The 26,473-nt window shown below is 36.4% G+C and overlaps 1 protein-coding gene and 3 pseudogenes across 4 annotated transcripts; 1 reads left to right on the top strand and 3 right to left on the bottom strand.

Annotated features, from left to right (window-relative positions):
* The first annotated feature begins 10,136 nt into the window (after nt 1–10,136).
* On the top strand, nt 10,137–13,966 carry LOC143583928 (uncharacterized). 2 transcript variants are annotated; one of them, XM_077066102.1, is made up of 3 exons: nt 10,137–10,598; nt 11,147–11,272; nt 12,322–13,966. In XM_077066102.1, exons 1-3 carry the CDS (start codon nt 10,212–10,214, stop codon nt 13,744–13,746), a joined length of 1,938 nt encoding a protein of 645 aa, XP_076922217.1. In that variant the 5' UTR covers nt 10,137–10,211; the 3' UTR covers nt 13,747–13,966. The 2 variants fall into 2 exon arrangements, with proteins under 2 accessions (XP_076922217.1, XP_076922218.1); XM_077066103.1 differs by lacking the exon at nt 10,137–10,598 and adding an exon at nt 10,973–11,067 and having other exon boundaries at nt 11,098–11,272; nt 12,322–13,961.
* Nucleotides 13,967–16,311: 2,345 nt separating this feature from the next.
* Nucleotides 16,312–17,859, bottom strand: LOC143583935 (OVARIAN TUMOR DOMAIN-containing deubiquitinating enzyme 2-like; annotated as a pseudogene). Its single transcript, XR_013144268.1, has 7 exons — nt 17,780–17,859; nt 17,546–17,591; nt 16,994–17,102; nt 16,812–16,902; nt 16,629–16,691; nt 16,382–16,532; nt 16,312–16,337 (listed from the first exon to the last, which is right to left on the bottom strand). The product of XR_013144268.1 is annotated as an OVARIAN TUMOR DOMAIN-containing deubiquitinating enzyme 2-like (transcript).
* A 2,272-nt stretch (nt 17,860–20,131) lies between these two features.
* Nucleotides 20,132–23,190, bottom strand: LOC143583941 (reactive Intermediate Deaminase A, chloroplastic-like; annotated as a pseudogene). Its single transcript, XR_013144269.1, has 6 exons — nt 22,968–23,190; nt 20,934–21,049; nt 20,796–20,840; nt 20,596–20,669; nt 20,457–20,507; nt 20,132–20,366 (listed from the first exon to the last, which is right to left on the bottom strand). The product of XR_013144269.1 is annotated as a reactive Intermediate Deaminase A, chloroplastic-like (transcript).
* Nucleotides 23,191–25,024: 1,834 nt separating this feature from the next.
* Nucleotides 25,025–25,438, bottom strand: LOC143583940 (protein translation factor SUI1 homolog 2 pseudogene; annotated as a pseudogene).
* Nucleotides 25,439–26,473: the final 1,035 nt, after the last annotated feature.

The raw sequence follows: 26,473 nt of genomic DNA, 5'->3' as shown, positions 1-26,473 counted from the left end.
GCTTCGAATCGGCGCAAAGTGAAGATGCGTGCGCGGCAAGATACAGTTAAGCTGGCAGGGTTTTCGGCTGAGCGCATCGGCTACCACATTAGCCTTACCAGGATGATACCGGATCTCACAATCGTAATCGCTGATGAGTTCGTTCCATCGGCGTTGCCTCATGTTGAGTTCCTTTTGATCAAAGATATGCTGAAGGCTTTTATGGTCAGTGTAGAGGATGCACTTAGTGCCATAAAGGTAGTGTCTCCAGATCTTCAAGGCAAAAACAACTGCACCAAGTTCGAGGTCGTGAGTTGTATAATTCTTTTCATGAACCTTGAGTTGCCTTGATGCGTAAGCGATAACCTTGCCTCGTTGCATAAGAACACAACCGAGACCTTGGTTGGAGGCATCGCAGTACACGACAAAATCATCATTACCCTCAGGTAACGCAAGGACAGGAGCTTCACACAACAATCGCTTGAGCGATAGAAAGGCTTCTTCTTGCTTCGAGCCCCAAATATATGGTTTACCTTTGTGCGTTAGAGCTGTTAAAGGCAATGCGATCTTCGAGAAGTTCGAAATGAAGCGCCGGTAATAACCAGCTAAGCCCAGAAAGGAACGGATCTCAGAAGGAGAGGATGGCGTGATCCAGTTCTTGATTGCTTCAATTTTGGATGGGTCGACATGAATACCCATCTTGTTTACAACATGACCAAGAAACTGTACTTCATCCGACCAAAATTCACACTTGGAAAGCTTAGCATAGAGTTGCTCGGTTCGAAGCTTTTACAACACCAACCGAAGATGTTGCTCATGCTCGGCCTTGGTCTTAGAATACACCAGAACATCATCGATAAACACAATCACGAATTTATCCAAGAAAGGCCTACACACCCGATTCATTAGATCCATGAAAACGGCGGGTGCGTTGGTTAAACCGAAGGACATGACCAAGAATTCAAAATGGCCATAACGAGTCCGAAAAGCAGTCTTCGGAACATCTTCATCGCGGATGCGCAACTGGTGATAGCCAGAGCGGAGATCAATCTTCGAGAAACAGGAGGCACCTTGGAGTTGATCAAAGAGGTCGTCAATACGCGGTAAGGGATACCGGTTTTTAATGGTGAGTTTGTTCAACTCGCGGTAATCAATACACATGCGAAACGATCCATCTTTCTTTTTAACGAACACCGGAGCACCCCAAGGCGAAGAGCTAGGGCGAATGAATCCTTTAGCAGTCAACTCTTGAAGTTGGCTTGCCAATTCTTGCATCTCAGCGGGTGCAAGACGGTAAGGAGATTTAGCTACGGGGGAAGCACCAGGGACAAGATCAATACGGAACTCGACTTCACGAGCGGGAGGGATACCAGGAAGATCATCAGGAAAAACTTCAGGGAAATCACGCACAACAGGGATATCGCGAAGCTTCTTCTCTTCAGCAGGTTTAACCACATGGGCTAGAAATGCAATACACTTCTTCCGCATGAGCCTTCGGGCTTCGGCGCAAGACATAAGTTTAAGACCGCAGGAGGGTTTCTCGCCGTAAATATGAAGATCACCATTTTCTCGAGGTATGCGAACCATCTTCTTGGAGCAAATAACTTCGGCGCGATTATTCGAGAGCCAGTCCATACCAATGATAACATCAAAGCTTCCAAGAGGCATGGGGATGAGGTCGATTAGAAAATCGTTTTCGTTAAGGTTAAGCGTGCAATCTTTAATCACTGAGTTAATTAAAACAGTTTCACCATTAGCCAATTCAACTGAAAAATCTTCTTTTAAATCGCTGCGCGGTCGCGCAAGCTTCTGCTCGAAGGCGCGAGAGATAAAACTTCGATCGGCGCCAGTATCAAAAAGTACAGAAGCATAAAATCCGTTAAGCAAAAATGTACCATTAACTACGTCATTATTCGCTTGCGCTTGGTGCGCGGTTATGTTAAAAGCTCGTCCACGCGTTACTTGGTTTGAAATCTGGTTCACCGGATTCGCTTGCGTAATCTGAACTTGTAGCCTTGGGCACGCGTTCCTGAAATGACTGGGATCACCGCAGTTAAAGCACGATCTGGGTCGTGGGTTTTGGTAGGTTAGTTGTGGGTTCTGCGGGTAGACTGGTGGTGTTGGCGCAATTGGATTGGCGAGAAGGACTCTACAGTTTTCTGCAAGGTGACCAGCGCGGCCACATCGGGTACAAAGTCGACATGGGACTTGAGGTGGGTGGTGGAGTCTACAGGTTGGGCAAAAGGGATGGTTTCCTGTGTAAGGTTTCTTAGTTGGCGGGGCAGGGAGTGCTGGATTGGTTAAGGCATAGTTGTGGACTACAGGAGGTGTTGGGTAAGCTGACAGAGGGTTAGGCGCGTAAACTGGAGGTTGATAAATGGGTTGCTGGGCAATGGGCGGGTTGGTAAGCGCATAGGCTTTGCGCCTGCGCTTGAGGTTGTTACGGTTTGAGGGTTCAGGTTTGGTTTCTGTTGGTTCAGGGGCAGTCTTGGTGAGTTTGGTCTTCTCAGCTCCCCGCAGGAACAGGGTTCCTGCTCTGACATGGTTGTCGCTGAGCACAGCGGCCAACTTGATGGCGTCAGAGAGGGTTGCTGGGTTTCTGGCCCATACAGAATCTTGAATTTCCATGGGGAGACCCCCAAGGAATTTCTCGATTGCTCGGCGTGAAGGGGTAACAAGGTGAGGGACCAGTAAGCTTAGCTCGTGGAAGCGCGTCGCGTACTCGCGCGCTTCACCGCTGTATTGCTTCAAGTTCCATAATTCTTCCTCCAGGCGCTTTACTTCGTTGGGGGGGGCAGAATTCTCGCGTCAAGAGATCCTTAAATTCCTCCCAGAGTATGCTGGAAGCAGCTTCTGCGCCACGCACATGGGCTACTTCATTCCACCATGTAAGCGCTCTAGATTCCAGGACACTGGAAGCATATAGGGTTCGTCTGTCATGAGGGCATTGGGTATGGAGGAAAGTGTTTTCAATCTTTTCGAGCCATTGGAGCATCACGGTGGCTCCTTCAAGACCTGTGAACTTTGGAGGGTTACCCGCGTTAAAGGATTTAATGTTGTAACTGGAGGTATTGTTTTGGCTCAAGGCTTGGGCTATCGCGGCGGCCATTTCCTGGGAACGTTGCTGTCTACGCATGCGCGAGGCTTCTCTTCTCTGAAATCGGCGAGATAGCGGAGGCATTCTATAAAAGTTTTAATTTTAGTTAATATCTTGGTTTTAGCGCAAAGTATAACTTTATAAAGCTTGGTTTCGCAGAGTTAGATACTATCAAAAGTTAAAGTAAAATAAATGACTTTAAATGCAGACTTAATTAAGGTAACAAATTCGAATCAAGAATCGACAATTCATGTATCACCATGACTTTCCGAATTTTCAATTTAAAATGTACGAGCAAACGAGTATTGGGGATTGACGATTCATGTATCACCATGACTTTTCAATCTTCAATATAAAACACACAAGAAAATGAGTATTGGAGGTTGACAATTCATGCATCACCATGACTTTTCAAGCCTCCAACCTCAGAACATAATCGTAAATGGAAATTGAAAATCAACTATTCATGTATCACCATGACTTTTCGGATTTTCAAACCCAACAAACGAATATGTAAGAAAATCAATAAAAATCGAAATTCAACAAAAATCGAAATATCGCGAAATAAAACATAAAATCATATACTGCGCAAGCGCGAGCATATTCATAAATAACGAGTAATTAACAATAAGCGTGCAAACATGAGATTTCTCTCATGCGCGAGAAGGGACTCTTAGGTATTCTAGGCCGTTACGTCTAACCACCTATCCTAAAGTCAACGAGCTCTGATACCAATCTGTAACACCCCGACCAAAGGCGGATTATACATCGGGGCGCCACATATTGTTTCATTACTCGTGACACTATTGGGTGTCAATATTTAATAAATACATTCATTCGCGCACGCGCAAAGTAAAAGTAAGATAACATAAATCATCATAAATCAATATATTATAAATCATAATATTCGAATAGCAATAACTTGTCTTGATACATTTTAATCTAGGTCCAAAATAAAGAAAACTTCCTATGTGTCCACAAGCTCCAAAACAGCTACTGCAACCCTGAACATGTGTTAAAATAAACGTCAAACACTTGCGTGTTGGTGAGAAATCAAGTTTAATACAATACATAGATAACCATAAATCTGCGCGCAACATGTGTATGTCTGGTTTTCAACAAGGGTGTAATCTGATCGGGACCAACTCTAAGATTCATAAGACTGCCAGTGCTCACAATTGAGCTCACAAACAAGACAAACTGTGCATGTGTAAACAAAAGAGAAAATCATAAACGATAGTTCTCCCGTGTTCATCTAATGGTACCATGAAAACTGCGGAATAGACCGACAAGACGGTTAATGATCCACACATACAAATAAACAGCCAAGTCTACGTCCTCAACACATGGGATACTGCGCGACTAAAGTTCATAAACAGTTTAAGACTCTAAGTTTGTATGAACACATGAACATCCCAAAACATTAAAAGCAAAAAGGGATTAGGTACGAGATTACTCACTTGATAAACGATGCGGTGTAAGATAAAGCAAGAACCAACTTTAAACAAACACAAGTTAACCTATAAATAAGATTATTGTTTTAATGATTTGTTTTAAGTCTTGATTATAAGTTAGCATAATTAATAAGTAAATTATTATATATAATATATATATATTACTGGAAAAGCAGGGCAGAACAGGGAGGAAGACGGAGGCAGAGAGGAAGACGGCAGAGAGAGCAAGGAGCAAGAGAACAGGAGAGATTAAGTGTTTTGTGTGTGTAGTGTTAAAACATTATTATTATTTATAGGAAAACCCTAGGAGACATAATCCCTAGAAAAGGGGAAAAGATCTTTAACAGGATCAAGCAAAAGATATCAAAAAGCATAAGAATCCAAAAGCAAAAGATATGGAAAGATATGGCAGCTGCAGAGGCAAGATAAAGCTGTCAGGGAACAGTAAAAAAAGGCATGGGCGGTTCAGATAAAGGTGCAGGTCAGGCATGGAAAAAGCAGATCTCCAAAGATAATGTCATTCACTTTTTCTGCCAACCAATGGGGTTGGTGTGCATGCTGCGCCAAAAGTGCTTTTCAGACATAAAGCAGATTAGGTCAACAGCTCAAAAGATAAGACAACACAAAAGCAAACGGCTAGATTAAACAGAAGAAAACTCAAAGGGTTTAGCGCGAGAAGGCTGACACAAAAGGTCAAGAGAGCGCGAGCGCGAAGGCAGACAGAACTAACCTTAACGCGTCGCGGAAAGAACTACATTTCTAAGCGCGCCGCGGGAAGAATCACATTTCTTAGCGCGCCGCGGGAGGAACTAAAATTCCTAGCGCGCCGCGGGAAGAACTATAATTCTTCGCGCGTCGAGGGATGAACTACGATTCTTAGCGCGCTGCGAGAAGAACTACAAATCCTTAGCGCGTCGCGGGAAGAACTACCGTCTTTCGCGCGCTGCGAGAAGAATTACAATTCTTAGCGCGCTGCGAGAAGAGTTCGTCTCGCGTATCGCTGAAACAGGTGGTCTTCACGCAGGATTCCTTGTAAGGGGTCTGGCGCGTGGAGCTGCGCAGACAACCTTAGGCGGGAAGGAACAAAGGACAAGCAAAGAGTTAGAAGAAAAAGAGGGAAACCAGGCGTAAGGGTGGGATGGCGACAAGAGGGAAAAGAAGGCGGAAAGAGAGAAGGAGAGGGACGGGACGGCGGAAGGAAAAAGAGAGAAAGAGGCGGGAAGGAAAATATATATTATTATTAAAAGTAAAATATAAGTATAAATAAATATTAAATCATAAAAGAAAGAGATCGGATAAGAGAAACGGGTACCTGGGTCGGGTCGGATCAGGGCAGATGTTACAAAAGCCTCCCTTGGTACAGTACCCGGCCTGTTCCCGCAGCTATGGGTACAAGCCAAGAAGGAAGGCTACCCGCACTAACAGTAAGGCTACACGCATAAGGCACTAACTCTTCAGCAATGTCACCTGAAGAAGGAATGAGCAAGGCGGGAATATTCCCGCTCAAAAGAGCCAGTCCGTACGCTTCTGGAAGATCTTTTGTACTATACCTGCCAAGGTATGGACAAAATAGACAAGATCTGACCAAAGCAGGCCATGAACCAATCACAGGGTGACAGCTCACTGACAATAGTACGAGGAGGAGCACGCTCCAGTACAAAATGTCACTATCAGCCGCTGCCTACCCACCAACTCCCATCGTGGCACGTACATAGCCTGTAGTTGGTGGAAAAGGAATATTATACAACTGGCCGTACCTGCTTGGAAACCTACATTCGGCTATAAATACTCCAACACCTTGGAACGGTATCATCATCATATATCATCTGATATTATCTTATATTCTCTAGCTATTTCTCTTAATATACACTTATATTCAGAGCAACCTAGTCTGATTCTCACGCCGGAGGGTGGTCACAAGGAGGAACCCCCCCTTCTCAGTGACGAGCTCACGGTGTCTGTTTTGCAGGACATCAGAAGAATAATCATCTTTGCCGGACCTAACCCTCGTGGGAAACATCTATTTAACCCTAAGATTATCCGTAATCTGCCGGGGTCACTTAGTGTTTCATCAGCAGGTGAAGCGATTAGCAGCACAAAAAGATTAGATCCCGGGCTGGACAGAGGAATAAGAAGAAAGCTATGAGAACCATTTATGTGTTTCAATCTTTGTCGTTAGCCTCGAAATCAAACTTATATGATGCCTATTTTTACGTCATTGTGAAAGAATCAGATGGAGAGAAGTCATAAGTGCATGATATGAGGATACCTATTCTGTTTATATTTACTCATTTTACAATGTCATGTGCTATGTTTACTTTTTAGAATAAATAATTTAATATTTTCTATATATTATTTACCATAGGGTTTTCATTTGCCACCGTTGTTATCGCTAGGGGTGTTCACGTCCTGTTTTCGTGTGGTTTCTATGTTAAATTGTGAACCAAGTTGTAGAATTTTTAAACTTAACCAAACCAAATCTTATAAATAATGGTTTGGTTCCGGTTTGATTTTCACGGTTTTGACTCCTTAGGTTTTTACACGACGTATCCAAAAAGATTTCGTAATTTACCAAGTTGTTAAAACATGCTTTCAAGTGTCCCAATATAAGCTGTTAAAAAAGTAGCAATGCTATTCAAGCTCCAAAATTTATAGAAAAACAAACTGCAGTGTCATAACTAAAACTAAAAAAAGTGCGAAAAGTGGAATTAAATTGATGTGCAATTGGGCTTAGCATATTTTTCTAATCACTGTATGTATATATTTCAAATATAGTTCATACAAAATTTTAATTTATTAGGTCTAATAATATACATGCATCATTTCGTTACTAAATTTCACAAGTAATGTTTACGACTTAAATAGACAACACCAACAAGGCGATACGATATATCATCAGCGGGTTAATTAACTAACAAAACAAGTATCATGTTGTAATTGTTGTCACCGCCGCATCGCGCGGGTACCTACTAGTATATTCAGAAATTTTATTATTCGGGTTAATTTAACATTTTTATTTTTAAATACAAACCTCAACAATATTATAATTGAAATGATTGGAGTTAAATGTTTATGATTTAATTGCTAGTATAAATAAAATAAGATCATTTTAATGGGTTGTTTGTACTTTTAAAATAAAATTTAATTATAACAAATAAATATAAAAGTGGAAAAAAAAGGTTGGAACAAAATCATGGAGTTAAAAGTATTTTTGGTAAAATATCTTTTTTATATCAAAGTGTTATATTATCATGTTACTATGGATTGTTCTTTCTTCGTGATTAGTTGGTTAACGTTTATCTTCCGTCACACACCTGTGATAAGATGAAATTGTAGTTGTTCTTTTTATAAAGTTAAATTTATAATCTTCTTGTTTTGAACTAATATCATGACTAGGGTTGTTTTTAAGATTTCAGATGCTCAGAGCTAGTACTTGAAAGTGGGCTTTATATATAATCTTTTTTACATAGATTCCGGGTACCCCGGAACAAAGAGTAATTGTGCTATGTTTATTTATGGTTAACGGTCTATTTCAGTATTTTGTGTAATAGGGGTTAAATGTGTGCTGGTTTTTTTTTTTTTAATTATTATTTTTGGTTTGAAATGGACAATTACTAATAAGCAAATTATTTAAAATTCTTGAAAGTTTCAGGCTTAAAGCGGGGTCATCCATCCCCGATCCCCCGCCCCATCTAGTAACATGGCCCTAATTTTAACGTGTCCACGGTAAATCTCGTGGACTAACAAGTTTCTATAACTTATTAAAAGTGACGAGATTATGAAAATAACAGGAGGAACAAAACTAGACTACTTAAGCATGAAACATAATAGTACTTCAAAGGTTTCTATATTAATTAATATTATATAGCATTTATTATGTTGAAGTTATGAAGTAGTGGTACACTTTATAATCGTTAGATACGTTGATAACTACGATTTATTGAAATATAAATTTTATAGAAGGGAATATTGTTTATTTTGCATGCCCATTCTCATTCATGTGTAACATATAAATACATGAATACAAACAATGATTTAGCCAAAATCTCGGGACTAATTGAGGCAACTAAATCATTTACAATAATCTATTCTAGTACAATAATATAGTCTAATATTTTATTTAACTAAAATTACATCTTTCCCATTGCATAAATTGATGTATTGAATTACGATGAAACAACAAACTGTAGTAAATGATGGCTACATATAATTATCGATATCAATATTAACTATATCATTTTAAATATAAGAATTATAATTGACTTCTTGAATCATATTTAAAAAAAAACCCATATATTTATATAAGCAAGAGTGTAAAAAAGCACATAGCCTAACACAAGAACTCTAACCAGCTAAGAAAGAAAGAAATAATGATAATGGTAATAATAATAATAACAATAATAAAGTAAAAAATATTTAATAACAAATACTAAAATATAAAAGTGTTGGTGAAAACATACTAATAATAATAATAAAATAATAATATAATAGATACAAAATATTAAAAAATGGTGTAATAAACATAAAAAAATAAAATATAAAGTTTGAAAAGTATAAGAGAATGACAACTCTGTATAAAGATAAAGTGAAGTTCTAAAACACTATTTTATCAAAACTTTTGCTCCCATTAAACCCATAATCCTATATCTCAAGAATTTATATCCTTAAAGAAATACAAGTCCAACAAATCATGTTTAGTTCTTTCATCACATGTCAATTTGGTCTATCTTTACCCCCCCTCTCCCCTTTATGGTAAGGTTTCCACTAGTCTAACAAGAGTTGCATATCTCATAACTCATATTCACATGTCCGAACCATCTCTTATATCATCCGATATACCAATCACCCATAATCTTTCTAAAAAGCATAATTCTTATTCAATCCATCCTTGTATGCCCACACATCGACCTTAGCATTCTCATCTCTGCTACCTCCAACCTAATGCTCATGTCTTCTTGATAACAACCTTATGCTCCGTATACCATTGCGGGTCTAACATAACATATAAACTTCTCCATTTAGTTAAGTTGCAAACCTCTTATCACACAAAACCCTTGCAACTACTCTTCATCTACGCTATCCTATCTAAATGCGACGGGTTTATACATTGTTATCTATATCACATTCGCTTTATACAAATGATACTAATTACTTGAACTTCATTAACTGAAAACCACTTTACCTTCGACGATGATCAAAACATCTTCATCCTCGCTCACCCCACTAAAACTACAATAAAAATACTCAATTTTAGATCAACTAAACTCTTAAAAACACCCATATTAATAAGCCCATTTATTTAATAGTAGTAATCCAAACAATAATCCCAAAACTCTCATTTATTCATCAAGGTTGATGATAAGTCATTCAAGAACCAAAAAGCAAACATAATTGTACTTCAAATATTTAATATTCAAAACTTACACTAAACCCCTCAAACTTCACACTATATACCCACACTTACACACACACACTTTAATAGTGTATAACAATATGTATAATGATAATACCATGTGTGATACTACTATATTCATGTGAGAGAAAAAAAATCGTCACTTTCCCAAGAAAACTTGTGTGCTCTCTATATTCAATAATAATAATAATAATAATAATAATAATAATAATAATAATAAGTTTTTAAATAAAGGGTTTTTACAAATGACTAAATCTTGCCGAAAAACATGAAGATAACCGGAAAACCAGATCTACCGGCCACTACATCACCCAAGATTCAAACTTTAAACCCGGGTTCGGATCTTTTTCAAAAACCCATTTCGAAAAACCAATCGGGTCGGAAAACCCGGAACTCCGGCGGCGGTGTACGGCTGAGACGCGACGGCGTTACGGCGGCCGGAAAAAGGATTTTACGGCCGGAGACGCCGTTGCTCCGGTGGAAGTTTGGTGAGGGTAAGGAGGAGGATTTGGAGGGAAAATATGGCCGGAAAAGTGGCCGGAAAATGGTGACGGCGAGGCAGTTGGCTGCCGGAATGTGGCGGTTGCAGCCGCCGGAAGTTGGCGGTTCCGGCGAGGTTTGTAATGGTGCTAAGAATAATGGGTTTTTGTCACAGGTAAAGAAATTATAATCCTTTTTGTGTTTATAGTTTATTAATTTGTTAGTTATTGATCTTCAATTACAATTTTCAAACCCTAATTAAAGATCTGTTAAATTAGTTTTTTTTTTATAACTTCAATATGTTAACCCAAATTCAATCTCTTTTGGGTTTTTCTAATCTTGAAACAAGATTAAATCTGTAAATGAAAGAAGTAAATAACAATACAATACTAAATTAGGGTGGTTATTATTATTATTATTTTAACTTCAATATGTTAACCCAAATTCAATTCCTTTTGGGGTTTTTTTTCAAATCTTGATACAAGATAAAATCTTTTTGATTTCTTGTATTGTTTCTTCAAATCTATAAATAAGATAAGTAAATAACCATACAATACTAAATTTGGGTGATTTGTGAAAAGTCAACGTTTGACTCTTTAGTAAAGAAGTTGCTTGTTTGAGAAGAAAATTGGAAAAAAGTATCAGTTTAGATTTGAATCTTGATGTTGAGTTAGAATATCAAATGAATCTTGATGTTGACTTTGAATGATTTATAACTTGCAGCCCGTGATCGAGCATTCGGGTATTCATTCGCCTGCCCGACACAATAGAAAATCATTTGATATGCATAAAGAAGTGCCACAAAGCCCGAATTCTGTTACCGGATTAAGAAATAAGTTTGCTCACAAGGTAAACTTATCGAATACTATGATAATCTTAGTACTGTCCTTCTAAGCAGTTAATGCGGAAAAATATCGAATATCGGTCGAGGACCGATATTTGAGATATTGGTTATCACGGTGGGATATCGGTAATTTTAGTATCATGCAAGTTGAAAAATAAGGTTTAAAACACTGATATCGGGAATATCGGTGATATATCAGTGAAATAACGGTCAAATATTGCCCCGATATTCTGGCCGATATTTCACACGAAGACCGATAACGAGATACCACTGATATTGACTGCATATAGTGTCCTTTGACTTTAAATGTCAAACTTGTATTTGCCAAAAAATATGCTTTTTTTTGGGGTACATTTATCAAAACAAATTATTTTATTATATGAAGTGATCAAATTTCTTTGGGAGATTGAATACTTGCATGTAATATTATTAGAAATTAAAAGTATGGGCATAAATTGAAAGTGACAGTTATAATGTACAATAACTGTTGGACTGTTGGTCATAATATGTTTCGGTTATTTAATGTTTTTTTTACGTGTTTTGTTTTCGACCTGTAGTTTGGATTATGAAGGAAACTGGTATAAAAGGATATAACTAAAATAGTATGGTGTTATGTTTTGGTCCCGGTTAGAGGTGTTTGGATGTGCGTTTTTAAAAACCAATATCAGATAGTCTGTTAACTGAAGTTTATGTATCTGTCGGGTAATCTACTCACGCATCCAAACGACCATAGGATATGCGAAATTTAGTCTGATTTGTGTTTTTTAACTCGCCGTCTTTTTTTGCCAAGAAAATTGCATTGTACTTAATTTTTTTATTAAAAATCCTCAAATCTCGCAAAAATTTCCTTAAAAGACCAATAAAGTTTATCAAAGTTTTTGTTTTTTAGGTAAAATTACAAAAAAAATAAATAAAAAAAATACTAATTTCTTGCCTGTATTTGTATTGCTTTAAAGTTATGATTTTTTTGTTCTTGGAAACAATCTTTCTTTTTCTTGAATTAAAATTAACGCCCAATGACGATAATCGAATCATATTTTGTTATGCTTTGTAGCTTGAACCAACATTCCATTTTTCCAACTCTGCCATGGAGGGCGCAACAAAGTGGGACCCATGTCTACGAAAACCTTCAGAAGATGCAAAACGAATCTATGGTGAATCAAAGCTTCTAGAAGAAAAAGTGTCGGTGCTCGAATCAGAACTCAAGTCGGCCAGGGCCCGCATTCTCGATCTTGAAACCGAGAGACGAGCTTCAAAAAAGAAACTCGAACAGTTTTTAAAAAAGTTAAATGAAGAACGCGCCACGTGGCGGAGCCGAGAGCACGAAAAGATCCGTGCGGTTATTGATGATATAAAATCCGAATTAAACCGGGAAAGAAAAGGCCGACAGAGATTGGAGATGGTGAATTCGAAGTTAGTTAACGAGTTAGCGGATGTGAAATTATCAGCCAAGAGGTATATGCAAGAATATGAAAAGGAAAGAAAAGCAAGAGAGTTAACGGAGGAAGTATGCGATGAATTAGCTAAAGAAATAGGCGAAGATCGAGCCGAAGTCGAAGCGTTAAAACGGGAATCTTTAAAAATGAGGGAAGAAGTCGACGACGAAAGAAAAATGTTACAAATGGCGGAAGTTTGGCGGGAAGAGCGTGTTCAGTTGAAGCTCGTGGATGCAAAAGTAACGCTCGAGGAAAAATATTCTCAAATGAATAAACTAATACGGGATCTCGAAACTTTCCTGAATTCGAAAAGATCCGATCTTGATGAAGAAGACGTTAAAAGAGCCGAAACCCTTAAACAGTTTGCTGATTCGGTGAGTATTCAAGAAATTCACGAGTTTAAATACGAGCCCACGGACCCGGATGACATATTTTCGGTTTTTGAAGAGGTTAACGCGAAAGACAGTCAACGGTTCGATAAAAACGGTGATATTGTTGAAGACGATGACGATGAAGAAGAAGATGATGAAAGCGGGTGGGAAACGGTGAGTCATATGGAAGATCACGGGTCGAATTATTCGCCCAACGAGAGCGATCCGTCTGTCACGAGAAGCACGCGACCAGAGTGGGAAGAAACCGGCGGGACCCCGGTAACCGAAATAACCGAAATCTTTTCGGCAACGAATAATAATAATAAGAATCCGAAAAAAGGGTCTTCGATTTCTCGGTTATGGAGGTCGTCTTACTCGAGTAACGGTGAAAACTGCAAGGTGATATCGATGGAGGGGCGGTTATCAAACGAGACGCATCTTTCGACCGGGACCCACCTGTCACCGGGCGGGAGCTCGGGGGTGAGCGCGTCTGAATGGAGTTGCTCACCTGGGTCCGGGAGTAACGTGCATTATAATACGAAAGGGATGAAAGGGTGCATCGAATGGCCACGTGGCGTGACGCAGAAGAACAGTTTGAAAGCGAAGTTGATGGAAGCGAGGATGGAGAGTCAAAAGGTACAGTTGCGCCAAGTGTTGAAGCAGAAGATATGACGGTAGTAATAAGTAAAACATGAGCGCGTGTTTGGTCAAAAGGCGGGGTTTTGAGTCGACAAGTGTATAAACAACATGTATTATGATTTGATGCGGGTGCTCGGAATCTTGAACATACATTTTTCAGGGATTAATAATATGATTAGATTAAATTTTATGTAATGTTCAAGAAGATGCAGACATTGTTTACTGTTGTAGGATTATATAAATGCAATGCGACATATCGAATGGAAACTGTTTTAGTTTAGCGGTTTAGCCTCTTCTTCGTGTTATATACACAACCGAACATGACCTGTTTAGCTAAACTTGTTCATATTATTATTATTATTATTATTATTATTATTATTAATACTACGACTACTACTACTATAACTATAATTGTAAAGTTTGGTGCCGCTTGGCCATCTATTGGTCCAAGAGGCACCACACAGTTGGTCACATCAACTTTCATGATTTTGTATTATTATAGTTCCGATATCGTAACGAACATAACTGAATTCACGTCAACAACGTTCGGGTTTTACCAATGCCCAAGTTTTACCGATTCACCGTTGTAGCGCTCAGGACTGACAACGCTCAGTTTTACCAACGCCGGGGTTTTTATTGATTTTTTTAATTCTGGTACTGTAGCGAACCTATCCAAAACTAACCGAATTCGCATTGACTTACCGCCGCGACGCGCGGCACCTACAATGTCCGGGTTTTTCTGACTCACCAGCAAAACACGGGGACTGCAACACTCGGGTTTAACTGACTGAATAACGTTGCTTTAAATATTTAGATTTTTATATGTTAATTTTGACGAATTTATATATTTTGGATTTTAATGATTGGGTTTTACCAACGTTGGGTATACCGTAATTGAAACTGACCAAATTCGTGTCGACTCGCCATCGTAACGCTTGTGTTTTCCAAACGTATAAACGCCATTTTTAAATAGGGTACATTATGGGTATGGAACATGATTTTACAACCGAATATGAGACTGAGATAATCCTATTCATCACGACTAGTTACCATCCCAACATCCCTAACAAGGAGCCACACGGTTTGCATTATAGAACACCTTTATAGCACATAGGACATTAGCTCGAGACATGTATTTGTTTTAAAATTTTGATCTTATTAACACTTGGTTTTTGGTAGCGTATCATCGTCAATCGTTTATTCGATGATAGTTGTTCGAACTAGGAAGAGTTTCATGGACTCAGATTAAAAATGAATATTGAATAATTAAAAGACTTCATATTGAATAATTATGACCAAAGTCCAAAGCTTTCTCAAAATTTTAAGATTAACAAAACATGAACATATGTAACCATGATGCATTCTTTATTTATGTCACAACGGTATATATCGTGCAAATAGGTGGCAATCATGGCCCGCTATTTAAATAATTGGTTAATTTTGGGAAAAATAGATTGTAAAGAGGTAAACTGTCGTAAAACTTGTTAATTTAAAAAAGGGGTTTAAATGGGTTAGCATCGCCCATGACAATTATTTGTCTCCACCACAAACCCATTGTTTCCACCACTCCAACACCGACGCCTTTAATTCGAAATTTAGTTATTCGTTGTAACCGAGGGTGTGCATTATTCCGGAATCTTATTCACCGAGTAAAACTTTTATTTTCAGTTATCGTTCGAAAATATTTCATGGGAGTGTTCTCAAAATATGTTTTTGGACTATCGAAATTGATAATGTCTGAATTTTAAATAGGACGGGGTCGGGTCAGTTTTTGGTCAAATATGTTAATGCAGTTAGTTCTGGGTCGAACCACTGAACACCCTTAGCTAAACGGGCCATGCACGGGTCTACCTAGCGGGTTCGTGGGTTGACATGTTTATGCACATTCATTTTTTTTCTTGGTAAAGTTGCAATTTAGAATAATATGTAAAAAGACCAAATAAAACAACTTTTTAGGGTTCATGTGCGTGACGCAATCTTTTGGATTCATCTTTAAGTTTCGGATTTGGCCCGTAAACAAGGCCCATTAATAACTAGGCGTGAAGTTGGTTCAAGTGGCATAAACAAGGTCACTTAAGAAACTAGAAATCCGAAAGATTTTCAAAGCGAACTACAAACTATTTAAAACTTGTAAGAAGATCAATGATGGCTCAGTTTGTAGCTAAAAAGAAGACGGTATCGTATAGACGAAACCAACGATTTCGCCCTTAAATTACAGTCAATAGTACAACAATTAAAAAGACAAAACTTATTAGGTACCAAACACAACAACAATTAAATGACAATTGATTCTTAATTTCTTCATTTATGTTCTTGAAAGTTGACATGTCCTGTTGCTTGTGCATGTTCCACAGCTTCCTATAAATTTTCAAAAAAAAAATAATAAAAATAAAAAAATATTATTCTCATTTTAATGGTTTTATAACAAAAAATCAATACTTTTATTATTTTAGTAACTTTTTTAACAAATGATTAAAAGTAAAACATAACCTGAGTCGACTCGTTCATAAATAAATATCTAACCTTTTGACCAATAACGCCTATCTGGCAAACCCCGCAACGCAACGTGAAACTGGCAATATCCGCATAACTCCTTTCCTAAAACATGTCAAAACCGTTATTTTCTTCACAAAATAATAAAAAAATATATAAAAAAATAAAAATTGACCTTTTTTTTTATAAACTACACATTTTTTATACCTTTGTTGATCCTTTACAAGATTTAAAGCAAGTGATTCATATGTCCCGATCGTCCTATCAGGATTTACACCAAAAATCGTTTGATCAAACTCTTCAGGCGCTCCGTCAGCAGGTGACATCTATAGCGACATTAGCATTATACAAAACATAAATTTCCTAATATTTATAACTATTTACAGTAATGAAATTTTAATAATAAAAATATAAACACATACAGCTAAAGCTTCATAATGCAGTCCATCATATATCAACATAACTCTTTCTCCATATTTCTTTTCCTGTTAAACAATAATAATAATAATAATAATAATAATAATAATAATAATAATAATAATAATAATGGGAGTTATTTATTTTTTTCGCCAAAACACGAGTATTTGACATGAATGCTGACTGACCTGTCCATACAAGTCACATCTTGGGTTTGAATATCATACGCTGCAATTTCACGACTGTAATAATCTGCTAATATTGAAAGCTCTATTGCGCCTTCATAAGAGTTTTATATATGTATTTAAGTCATAATACCGTAACCAACGATAAAATGTGATACACGAAGGGGTAGAAACTAGAAACATACCTCCCCATTTCTCCGGGTTGAGAATCCAAGCACAATATTCTTCATTCGGTTTTCCAAGAAACGCTTCGGAATATTTCGTTGGTTTACTGGCTACTGTAACAGCTATAACCTTTAAAAAACATAGTAAAAAATAGTTAACACCATAGCTTATTTAATATTTAGAAGAGTGAACTGCGGTTTCGTCCCAGTGGTGTGCCCAAATCTGCAGTTTTAGTCCAATAGTTTCAAATTTGCGATTTTCGTCTCTGTGGTTTTATTTCACTTGCCATTAAACCCGAATTCATTAACCCCGTTAAGTCTGGTCGTTAAAACATCAGCATGCCCCTCACGTGAGGGGCATGCTGATGTTTTAACGACCAAACTTAACGGGGTTAATGAATTCAGGTTTAATTGCGAGTGAAATGAAACCATATGGACAAAAGTCGCAAATTTGGAACTATTGGACTAAAACAGCAGATTTGGACAAAACACAGAGACGAAAACCGCAGTTTACTCTATTTAGAAAATAGAATACAAATTGAAAATAAATAAATAAAAACGATCGAATTTAACCTGTCGTAATTCTGGAACTTTATTTTTGTCATGGTCCATGACATACCTGCAAGAATATAAACAGCCAAAAATAGATACAAAAATCAGTAGTCTGCAACTCTGCAAAAATAAACAAATAATACGAAAAACGATTGTGTTGTGGTTTAGAGCTTTATCCAACGGAGTTAAAGAGGCAACTATTATCCGAAGGAATCACACGTCTAACTATACTACCTTCCATCTTGTAATATTCACCTGAAACCATCAGCTTTATGCAGGTTAAATGATTTACTCAGGCAACGAAGCCTGTTAACGAACTCAGCAAACACGAACATATAATTGAACAATATTTTTTGTTCATGTTCGATTGTTCGTTAATTAAGATAACAGGCATGTTTGTGTTCGTTCATTTAACTGAACACGAAAATATAATCAAACAACTTTTTTTGCTCGTGTTTATTCATTAAGAAAACAGCCATGTTCGTGTTCGTTCGTTTAAACCTAAACGAAGGCTTCTTGAACGTAAACGAACACGAACACGAATAGACAATCAGACATAAACAATTAAACAAACAAAAACAAATACAAACTCCTGCATATAATCACGATGATTAATATTTTTCAATAAAAAAAAAACCAAGTGAACATAAACGCACACACACATATACGAACGAATGTTATTAAACGAACAAAACGTGTGTTCATGTGCGTTTAACTAAATGAACAAAGAAAATTTGATCATGTTTTTTTTTCGTTTATTAAATAAATGAACTTCCAACCGAACAGTTCATAAATTGTTCAGTTCGTTTACCGGCCTACATGCAAGTATGCAACAACCTTTTTTTCACAAATTTACAACCAACTTACACATATGCTTAATATAATTCTTGAATATGTATTAAAGTAGCATAACTGGTCAATTACTTGTTGTAAAAGAATACACTTTACCACAAGAAACATAAAGGGTAAGATGGGAAAACAAAACAAAAGGTACTAAATTAATTAAGTCTTGTGTAAGCATCAAGTTATCAACTTTAATCAAACAAACATCATTACTAATTAAAAATAATAAACTAAATATTTTAGATATGTGGGATAAAGGGTACCTGTGAATTGATTCAATATATTGAATGGAAGAAGTTGGATGAAAATTTGAGAATATGAAAATTTGATTTGAGTGTTTAAAGAGAATTTGATTGCTTTCCAAGAAACACAAGCAAGCAGTATTGATATTAATCTATTATTATTATTATTATTATTATTATTATTAATGTTAAAAGAGAACTGTCGTTTTCGTCCTGTGGTATATTTAAATTTGCTATAATCCGAAAGTTTAAAATTTGTTATATTCGTGTTTAAGAATTCATTTACGTTGCAGTTTTCGTCCATAAGGTTTTGTTTTCATTGCGCTTTCCGTCCCTGCGGTTTGATAAAATATGCTATTTCAGTCCAAAATATGTTAACGAAAACAACGAAAATTGCAATGAAAATGAAACCTTAGCTCAGGACTCGAATTGACAACCTCGTAAGGCCTGACTCAAATTATTCATTGCCATAATCCACCAAAAGTGATACAAGTGAGGATCGACCTTAAGTCTCCATCGAAGAACCCAAGCCTCCTACCACTAGGCTAAAGTGATGGACTGAGGCGTCGGTTAAATGATAATTGATAAGTACAAATTTTTTATATGAAAATATATTATGTGATTCTAGACTTATAGTAATATTATTAATCTTTTAAAAATCGCACACATCCGATTCTCTATTTATATAATTTCATTAATAAACTCATTTTTCTTTAAACTTTTGTAAATTTTTTAAACACCACACACATCAATTCTCTATATTACAAACACTTATTTTATTGTTTTTTTCTCGATTTTATACACTCACAAAAGTATATAGATTGATGAATGGTAGCTCTATGAGGGTGGTCACTATTGGTTTCATCAAAACTTTATTCATTTTAGAGGGTCCCGGGGGGGGGGGGGGGGGGGTAGATGTTTTCTTTGTTTTATACGTTATATTATAGAGAAAATATAAGTTTAGGTTTCATTGTGAGTGCTCTAACATGTACATAAGCAATGAAATATCTTTACAACTTTCTTATATGAACAATATGTTATATTGTAAAAACCATTTTATTATAAAGAACAAACTATTAGTTTAACTGAACCATCTTTTCCAATAAGAGTGAGGGGGTGGAATGTGGATGCAGGACCGCATCGGCAAGGCAACATGGGTGAAGTAGTACTGCGCAGGAAAACCACCCGAGCAACCAAATTATAGAACCATCTTTTCTAATAAGAGCAAAGGGAATAGATGCGGGGGCAAGGCAGCATGGGTAACATGGCAGTGAGGTAGTACCGGTTGTGGCGGGATGGGTGCTGATATTGCAGCAGTGCCGGTTGTGGACGCAGTATCAAATATCAAACCCCTTCGATAACTGAATTAAGCCAATAAAAAAAGTAAGAAAAACTATAAACGAAAACATGGGTTATAGGTTCGATTTTAGCGTACAGCCAAACCGAACCAAGCTGATTATTTTTTTAAAGTTATTTCATCTAGAATATTTTTTAATATCTCCATGTCCAGACTACAGTCCTGTCAAAATAAGTACATTTTATTACAAACATGTTGCAACAATGCTCATGTTTGATTTTATTACGGCAACATCGTCCGTGTTTTCCGTGCCTAAACAACTTGAGACAAGACAAGATCCACTACAATAGAGAACACGAAAGAAACTACAATACTGCAATGCATTCAATCTCGATCTTTGCATCCAACGGTAATGCTGCAACTTGGTACGTTGAACGAGCAGGTGCTGGTGCAGGGAAATCTGAAAACAACCATTTTCGATTTTTCTCCACGTCAAAACGAAAGAATATTCAATCATTAAGAATTATTTTAAGACTTAATAAAAACTCACATTTCGCATAGATCTCATTAACCTTCTTAAAAGTCTTTCAAATCTGCCAACCTGCAAACCAAAAAGACCATTAAAAACAATGTTCAACATTTTTTTCTAAGAATTAAAGATGACGACGACAATAGATTTGCATGATTACATGATGGTAGTTTTAACCACTGAAGAATAGCTAGCACCGCTTGCTTTCAATATCTCTCCTATATTCTTCATAACCTGATAATGCAAGCAAAGTTCAGATAACAAAACAAATATAAACAAATATTAAAATTCAAAACGTCTCGCCGTTACAATTTTTTTTTTTCCAACAGATTTTAAGTAACTTGCATATGTATAAATTACCTGTTCTGTTTGGTCCTCCACGCTGTCGGAAACAAACTTTCCAGTCTGCACAAGTACCAAAACATGGAGTATTTATCAGTGAAGGGTAAATATATGATTAAAGAAACATTTATTGATTATTCAGAAAATGTAATTAACCTCTGGAATAAGACCAAGAACACCAGATAGAAATACAGTGTTATTGGACTTTATGGCTTGTGAATATGGACCCAAAGCAGCTGGAGCCTTGTCGGTTTTAACAGCCTCCTTTATACCTGCATTGAATATGAACAAACTTAATATTCTAATCACACCTATGCTTAATGCCTTAATATCTCCTCAAAGATTTTCTCTATTTCATTCTTTGAAACAAGCCTTCTGTCGATTACAATCCTATTAAGATGAAAACTCACAAACAACTAGTCACACCTATGCTCTTTTCTTTGAAGACTTTGGAGCAATAAGTTTGTCGAGTCTAGAATATGAAACATCAAGTCCGTGTAAAATACAAAGTTGTATTTTTTCATTTCCAATTAAAGTCCATTTGCTTGGTTAACGATAGCAAAAGTGAAACCTTATTCTTCAACATATTCAAGCACAACCATAACCGATGGACATAAAGGAACAAAACCAGAAAGAGTTTTATAACGTGAATTTTAACGTGTATCTCCGGGCCTTGTAATAAATAGCTTTTTATTCAACCCCACTCCTGGTAGCAAAGTTATTTTCCAAATGCTTTTTACTTGTGCAAAGTTTATCTTGTTGTTTGCATGATGCACAAACGACATTTCTTAAACACGCTACTGTTTAAAAAAATCTCCAAACGTCCATACATTTGTTCGCCACTCCACAACAAGTTGAATTTGGTGAGCAAAACAATGTATATAGAATGTCAAAACATTTTATTTTAAGATTAAAGCTCTTAATCCGTCAAACTCAATTGACATATTACACCCGACATATTACTTGCATCATCATAACATTGTTAGCCAAACTAAGTTCATGTTGGGCAAATAAATATCATCAATGGCATATTTGAGAGTTAATGCAGACATCTCCACGACATGAACAAGCCCAATAACCGTTCCTTAACTACCACGTATCAAATAACCATAACCGTTTTTACCTTTTCAAATACTTCACTTAATTCATCAACTAATAAAAAGAAAAAATCATCACCAAAATCTTCAAAAACTTGTTTTGGTACCTCCTGGCATTATAATGTTTGATATTTTTGTAGATTTATAGGACATGTCATTTAGTTACTCTTAGGGGCGTTCATCGAATCGAATAACGAATTTTCAAGTTAATCTAATCGAATAATTTATTTTTTTGCTGGTATTCGCATCCATTCGTATTCGTTTAAAAATTGGATTATTTGATTCGTATTCGTATTATATCCCATATTCGAAATTCGATTCTATTCGTATTTGAAACTCGAATTCGAATCGAATTCAAATAAATTCGAATGGATTCAAGTTCACCTATGTCAAAAACTTTAAAAACCATAATCATCAAAGTAAAACACATAAATATAAGTTTAAAGTAGCTACAATATCACATGATAATAAGTTCAAAATTAAGTATTGGCAAAATTAAGAAATATCAGTATGGGTTATTGGGATTAATTATTATGTTTTGGACATTTATTATTTACGGATTTGAACAAAATTAATAAATTAAATATATATTAATATACTATATAATTTGAATTCGAATTTCGAATCGAATCGAATAAAAAATCATGAATTCGTATTCGATTCGTATTTGATTACTATAGTCGAATACGAACCGAATCGAATTCGAATATTCATATTCGAATTCGAATCAAGACGAATTTCGAATGTTTCGAATTCGAATCAAATTTTGAACAGGTTTGTTACCATTTTTTTCTTTTTATAACAGGCATATCAATAAACAAATAGCAGAAGAAGCTCTAGCTAGTAGATAGAAGAAACCATTACAACAACAAAGAAGCTCTAGTTAATTTAATTTGTATTTACATTACCTATAAAGTATAAATTCAATCAACTATATATACATTATTAAACATAGAGCTCGAAAACCTAATTCGGAACAGAAGGTAACAACTTCTAAACGTTACACGACTTAATATTCAATCAACGAATTATAAAACAAATAGCAATGGAACTTGCAAATTAATTGAATAAGCACGAAGAGTTAGTTACTCACTAGCGTCAGTAGAAACGGCTAGGCAGGTGAATTGATTAGATCGGTGAGGATGATACGTTACGGAAGATGTACGGAAAGTGAAAGTGATCGGAGATCGGTGGCGGAGTGTGGCCGGAATATTGCAGGATATTGTTACGGCGGAAATGGATGACGTCATTGTTGTAGTAGTAGTAGTGGTGGTGGCGGCTAGTGTTGGGTGCGCCGCTAACCTGTAATTAAAGCGAGAGGGATGTGTTGACAATGCCTTATAATAATAATAATAATAATAATAATAACAAAACAGGTGACGGTGGGCTTGGGCTACCAAAGAAGCCGTCATTTTGTAATCACGGGTGTGTATGATCACATCTTGTTATTGGGTTATCTGAGTGGCTGGACTTTATTCATTAGCTATTAAGAAAACAATTGTATTAAGTTTTTTTTAAAAAGTATATTGTTTACTATGTATCTTTCGTGTTGTCAAACGTGGTGCAAGTTGTTTGGGCGGGCGGGTGCACCAAGAACGTGGTTGTGTTGAACCTGCACTAGTTGGGTCGTCAGTGAAAAAACACTAGCTCAACTAGTAATAGTTAACCTTATATCTCAGCTGGTGAGTTTTCTTCAGGGTCGACATCAACCTAATCCGTAAAATAGAACATCGTGACTCGTTACGAGAAGGGAAATGGGGGGTGTCTTATCGTAACCATCATTCGGTATGTCAATCAGTAAAATGTATTGAGAGTAATTGAATCCTTTAACTATTAGTCAAGTGTCCTATTTATAGCCCAAGAGATAGATAAGATTTGGACATGTTGTCATCATCAGTGAAACCTTTCATTCCTCTTGGGTGAGCACGTACGAGACCTCTAATTGGTCGTGACAACTGGTGGATAACGATGCATGTCGCCTGAAGGTGCAATGTTAGTGTCCTCTTATAGGTTTGTCGTGCGTTCGTTGTTCTTTTTGTACCATCTCTCCATAAGGATCTTCACACTGTGATTGGCTTCAGATGTAATCGTTGCGTACTGTTTGTATCCTCCACGGGTGGCAGTCCTTGTGCACGCGGGACTGTGTTCGCGGGCTTCAGGTGTTTTACTGAGAGTTCATCTTTGGGGGTGGATGGGTTTAGGACCCTATCTCTACACCCGACTATTTTAATTTTACTAACGGTATTTGGTTTTTTGAGAACCCTTTTCAGTGATTAAACCAGCTTGAGAAAGAAAAAAAAAGATTATATAAAATATTAATTTTAGATTACAAGCAAGTATCAAGTAAGATTTCACATGTAACAAAACTATTTGATTAGAAGACTAGAACAATTAGACTGTTTCTGTTTCTTATATATCAATGGTTGGGAGATTATTCTAGGGGGTGCAAACGAGTCTTGATAAGCTACTCAAGCTCAAATCAATAAAAAACTAGAAACAGGCGAGTTGTATTGAACCCGAGCCTAAAATAAAACTAGTTTAGTGATCGATCTTGAGCGTGTAAGGAAAGCTTGTTTAAGCTTAATGAGCCATGTGCGTTTTTAAGTTTAATTTATGTTAGACTACCATGTATTAGTCTTCGCACCAACACAACCAAGCTTGAGCCAAGCTATGGCTTGTTTAGATACTACATGAACCGGAACCAAGCCTGGACTCCTTTAAAGTTTTTCTCAAAATAGTAATTAAAAACAAAACATATAAAAGTTAAATAATAAGTAATACATGAGCGAGACCGTGCTTGAAAAGAATTCACTAGTCAAGCTCGTGCTAAAACAGCTCAAAACAAGCTAGACTCGAGCTCAAGAAACACCACTCGAAACAAGCAAAGCTCTCGTTATGATAGGAGCTTTAGAAAAACAGCTTGCCGAGCACAAGTTCTCGTAAGTCCACAAAAGCCAGGCTCAAGCCTAATCGAGTCCGGGCTTGGCTAGCTTACACTCATTATTTTATTTCTTCTCACAAATGGATCAAATGGTAAGCTTTTATTTCATTATAACCAAACAAACTTATGAACATCATCCATGAACACATGATATCAATCACTTAAAAGATCTTAAAACCAACACAAAACATAAACACAAACCGAAATCTTCAAAAACCATGAATCTTAATCTGATCTTTCTTCACAATGCCCGCACGAGTCAAGAACGCCGACACGTTCTTGCGTTAATAGCCTTGAAGTTGAATCACTTTACCAAGCTCTTTATCTTGAACAACCGTACCATTGCAGCAAAACTCTTTCTTCAAGTCTTTTAATATTTTTTCGTAACTGAGTTCCTTTTTCAGACCCTGGACCGTCGTTAAGCTTTTTCGACCGTTTCGTTGTTGTATGCGGATATGAACATACTCTTTCACCCCGGCACCGCCACCACCTGTCTCTTGCTCAACGTCGGCGAATGGATCGAAAGACGATGGGATTTGTACTTCTATGTCAACCATGAACTTTGTTTGAATGTTGTTGATGATTTGCTATTCATAAACATAAATTCAAATAATTAGCCTAAATATTTTTAGCAATTTATTGATCCGATTAAAATAAATCGCATATTCGCCTAAATATTTTTAGCTTGTTGTCCGTTCGCATGCAACTTTATTATAATCGCTTTATAAAAAAAGTTATTATATATAAAATTTTATTCCAATTAATACGGATTATTCCCTGATTAATTGCTAGTCGGCAATCAACTAATGTTCGATTAATCGCTATTTGGTTAAAATCGTTCAAAATTGAAAATTTTATATATAAAATTTGATATGTGTGTATGTATAATTGAAAAATTACATATAAAATCAAATCCGATTAATATCGGCTAATCCTTATTATCGCTAGCCCTTACCTCACCACTCGGCTAAAAATAACGCCTAGACGCCGATTAATCCCCAGTTAATTGCTAGTCGGTACACTGGCGACAATTAATAGCTATTTGGTTAAAATCAGTCAAAATTGAAAATTTATATATGAATCCCGGTTAATTGCTAGTCGGTAACCGGCGAAAATTAATAGATATTTGGTTAAAATCGGTCAAAATTGAAAATTTGGTATACATATGTAAATTTGAAAAAGTACATATAAAATCAAATCCGATTAATCTCGAATAATTCTATTATCGCTAGTCCCTATCCCACTTGACTAGCGCCCTAGCGAATTCTAGGACCCGTGTTTTTGTACTTGCATAAAATAACATATCGCATCGGTAGAGCACTGATTAGCGATTAATCACTAATTTAAATTTATTATGTGATATTAATTGTCGTTTAATCCCGATTTTCGCTTTTAACAAATATATCTTCTGTAGTTATGTTCATGTAACAAATTTTTTTTTAAAAAAGTAGCCTATGCACATCTTCCACTTTTACCAAATCACTAATAATCAAACCAATAAAAACAATAAAAGATTCCACAATTCAACATAAAAACATACTATAAAAATAATAATATTGAGAAGATTGGAACTAACCGATGAACTCATATTCTCTTAATATGAAAAAAAAATAATAATAATAATAATAATAATGCAAAAAGATTTGATGAATATGTGA

This window comes from Bidens hawaiensis, unplaced genomic scaffold (genome assembly GCF_021521415.1).
Source record: "Bidens hawaiensis isolate Kalapana, Puna unplaced genomic scaffold, B.hawaiensis_p1.1 tig00032733_1, whole genome shotgun sequence".
NCBI classification, from domain to species: Eukaryota; Viridiplantae; Streptophyta; class Magnoliopsida; order Asterales; family Asteraceae; genus Bidens; species Bidens hawaiensis.
Note: the sequence above shows the minus strand (reverse complement) of the source record. Positions and strands in the feature narration are given on the sequence as shown.

Coding starts and splice junctions, on each gene's coding strand:
- LOC143583928 (XM_077066102.1), top strand. CDS start 10,212: ATGAAGATAACCGGAAAACCAGATCTACCGGCCACTACATCACCCAAG. Junction 10,599..11,146: donor ATAATGGGTTTTTGTCACAG/GTAAAGAAATTA, acceptor TATAACTTGCAG/CCCGTGATCGAGCATTCGGG. Junction 11,273..12,321: donor GAAATAAGTTTGCTCACAAG/GTAAACTTATCG, acceptor TATGCTTTGTAG/CTTGAACCAACATTCCATTT.